The sequence below is a fragment of the Haliaeetus leucocephalus genome, unplaced genomic scaffold (genome assembly GCF_000737465.1).
Source record: "Haliaeetus leucocephalus isolate CR32 unplaced genomic scaffold, Haliaeetus_leucocephalus-4.0 Scaffold92, whole genome shotgun sequence".
NCBI lineage: Eukaryota > Metazoa > Chordata > Aves > Accipitriformes > Accipitridae > Haliaeetus > Haliaeetus leucocephalus.
Genome location: NW_010972528.1, coordinates 1,301,456 through 1,304,509, shown reverse-complemented (window position 1 = coordinate 1,304,509; position 3,054 = coordinate 1,301,456). Strand labels below are relative to the sequence as shown.

General features: G+C 64.5%; 1 protein-coding gene across 1 annotated transcript; it reads right to left on the bottom strand.

Moving 5' to 3' along the window:
* Positions 1–249: 249 nt before the first annotated feature.
* TPPP3 (tubulin polymerization-promoting protein family member 3) lies at positions 250–2,179 on the bottom strand. The gene is made up of 3 exons (XM_010583882.1): positions 1,956–2,179; positions 686–839; positions 250–438 (listed from the first exon to the last, which is right to left on the bottom strand). Exons 1-3 carry the CDS (start codon positions 2,141–2,143, stop codon positions 250–252), a joined length of 531 nt encoding a protein of 176 aa, XP_010582184.1. The 5' UTR covers positions 2,144–2,179.
* Positions 2,180–3,054: the final 875 nt, after the last annotated feature.

The window sequence follows — 3,054 nt, the reverse complement described above, 5'->3', positions numbered from 1 at the left end:
ACAGGAAGGGCGGGGGGGGGGTCACAGCACAGAGAGGGGGACAGACGTAGCGCTGGGGCAGAGCACGCGGCCCGGCGACTTTCCCAATCACATCAGCGCTGGGCGGCCGACATCTTGCCAGCCTGGGGCTGGCCCCAGCGCAGCCTGCCTGGCCCCACATCGTGCGGGCATGACCCAAGGCTGACGTGAGCGCTGGCCCCATGGCCGACGCGCAGGGACCGGGGTGGTGCGTGCCATGGGCACCCATCCCTACTTTTTCACTTTGGCGTCGTAGGTGCCCGCGTTCTTGTAGGCACTGACGTAGCCACTGGTGTCCACGATGTTCTCCCGCCCGCTCTTGCCCTTGCCCTTGCCGCTCTCGTCAAAGCGCTCCTTGTGGGAGCCCGTGTACTTGGAGGTGTCCGTCAGCCTCTCCACGGCCCCCACCGTCTTGGCTTTCTGCAGCGGGGAGATGGGACACGGGAGTCAAGAATATGCCCCATCCCCTTCACCCCTTGCCCCGTGCAAGCCCCTAACACCCCCTGAAGACCCTGCTGTGCTCCCCGTGCCCACCAGATCTATGTAACTTCCAGGGCCACCCAGGGCCATGGGGTCCCCAGGAAAGCATTTGTACTGTGGGCAGGGCTCCATCTTCCCCTCCTGAGCATCCCTCCTGCTCCCAGTGGCCAAGGGGTTCTTCACTCACCGTGACACCCACGTTAATGGGCTCCTTCCCTGCCACCAGCTGGCAGATGGCTTCATATGCCTCCTCTTTGCTCTTGTCCTTAAATCTCTTGGGGGCCAGCTCCTCCAGCGCCTTCTTGAACTCCTCGTAGTTGATGACGCGGGCCGTCTTCCCTCTGCAAGCACAAAACCCAGGCTGCCGTCAGCACGTCTTCAGGTTGCACCTCCAAATGGGGCTGCAGCAGGTTGAGGTGCATCAGGGAGACCCTGGCTTTGTCCTCCACCAGCCTCGGGCCCCTCGCCCACCTCCAAAATGCAGCTACAGCGAGGGAAATCCCAGCCAAATGGGTCGGGCTGGACACAACTGGTGCTGAGCTCCAGGAGCTTTTCAGCCACATGCTGTTAAAGTCCCTGGTGCCAAAAACCTCTCCCCTGCATGCAAGTGCCCTGGGACTTGGGCGCTGGTGGCAGGAGGGGACACGCATCCATTCCCACTGCTCCCAGCCTGCCTGGGATGCCTGGCGCCCTCTCTCCCCTGGCAGGCATCTGTCCTTCTCTGGTCAAATTCGGAAGGACATGCACTGAGCACCTCTCCCACGAGTGCCTGGTCCTCATCTCCAGGGCAGCACACCAACCCACCCTTCCACATGCCAAAAACCTCCCAGTGCTCAGACCTTCCTGGCCCCACCAGGGAGCAAGGGCATGCCTGGACAGAGGGCATGGAGGGAGCAGGTTCTCCACCCATCCTTGCTCCTGCACCCTGGTGTGGAACATTGGGTGTCACCGTGTCCTCAGGGACCCCAAAAGCAGCCCCAGGTGCCTTTAGCTCTTCAGCTGCCTCTGTGACCTCCAAGGACCAGAGTCCTCCCCAAGCTCAGGTGTGGGCTCGCCGGGCCCAGGGATGGGCCGTGCCACATCACACGGGACACCCCTGAGCACCCTCCTCTGCTCCCTGTGGCACCTTCTTGCTAGATGGGAACCTGGCAGAATCGGCCAGGCCCACCCCAATGCCTGGGAGCAGGAGCAGAGGCAGAGCCTCTGCATCAAAATCTGAGCCTTCCAACCCCCCAAATTTGGACTAATTTATTATTAGGTCTTGCAAAAGCAGCCACACAAACTCCCTGAAGGCAGCACCTGCTGCTCCATGCCAAGTACAACACGGGAATGGAACAGAGTCAGGGTACGACACCCCCCTGGGGACCACTGCACCCAGGCACCGCCACCCTGCCTGCACTGCAAGGGCATCCCCACCCTCCGGGCTATTGGAGGCCCTGAAAAACCAAGTCACTTACTTCACCTTGGAGAAGACAATATCCACGTCGGTGCTGGTGACGCTTTTGCCATCGGTGACTTTGCAGTCTTTGCACAGCTTGGCCCAGTTCTTCCCATTCATTTCTTGTCCCGTAGCCTTGGTGTCGCCGTAGATGGCGAATTTGCGGAAGCTCTCTTCCAGGGACGCCATCTCAGTGCTCCTGGCCATGGGGCTGCAGGACAGGGGGGCAGAGAGGCCTGTTACTGCCCGGGCTCTGGCTGGCTGTGCCGGCAAGGCTCAGTTGGCTCAGCTCGCAGGTCCTCAAGGGCAGGAGGAGGAGGGCTGGCGAGGGCGGAGGGATTGCAGTGTGGGCTGAAGGGCTGGCGGCAGCCTCGGACAAGCCCCGAGGCCAACAGCTGGGATGCGTCTTGGGGGGTGGAGGGTCCTGACTAAGAGCTGTCAGCGGCGCGGCTGTCGGTTCCAGGGGATGGCGAGGAGTGAGCGCATCAGCCTGTCCCCTCGGGAGCACTCTCCAGGAATGACGCAATGCGGCTGCCTTCCTCCTGCTCGCGAATCATGAGAAACGGCACCGCTGCCTGCCTCCGGCCCCACCTCTCCCCTGCCCTCTGGCTCTGCCGACGGCCACATCCCCCTGCGTGGAGCTGGCAGCACCCCAGCTCTGCAACCTGGCCCCCGCCCCCGGGGCTGGACCAAACACGGTGACCCGCAGGCAGCGGTGCTGGGGTGCCGAGTCGCACAGCGCCGTGGCCGCTGCTCCATCCCGGCTCCCCGCCTGTCGTCGCCTCGCCAGCCTCGCCCTGCCGGCTCGGCATCCCTCGCCACGCGCTGACCGTGCGCCCACAGCATCTCAGCCAGGACCGGGCGCAGCGGTACCCGGGTGTGACTCCAGCACCCCGAGGTGCAGAGCGGGTACATCGCCCCGTGCCCGGGCGGGGGGCGGCACGGGCCCCCCCGGGGCCTTGGCGAGAGCCGGAGAGCGGGCACGACGGAGCAGCGGGCTCGGTTCCCGCGCCGCCGGCCCTTGCACTGCCTGGCGACCGTCGCTAAGGAGGAGCGGCGTTGCCTGGCGACCGTCGCTAGGGAGGAGCGGCGGGGCGGGGCGGCGAAGCCGCTGGTCC

Excerpts from the sequence above, each read along its gene's own strand:
- TPPP3 (XM_010583882.1), bottom strand. The coding sequence starts at position 2,143 with ATGGCCAGGAGCACTGAGATGGCGTCCCTGGAAGAGAGCTTCCGCAAA. Across the intron at positions 840-1,955 it reads ATTGTCTTCTCCAAGGTGAA|AGGGAAGACGGCCCGCGTCA; the intron begins GTAAGTGACTTG and ends TTGTGCTTGCAG. Across the intron at positions 439-685 it reads CCATTAACGTGGGTGTCACG|AAAGCCAAGACGGTGGGGGC; the intron begins GTGAGTGAAGAA and ends TCCCCGCTGCAG.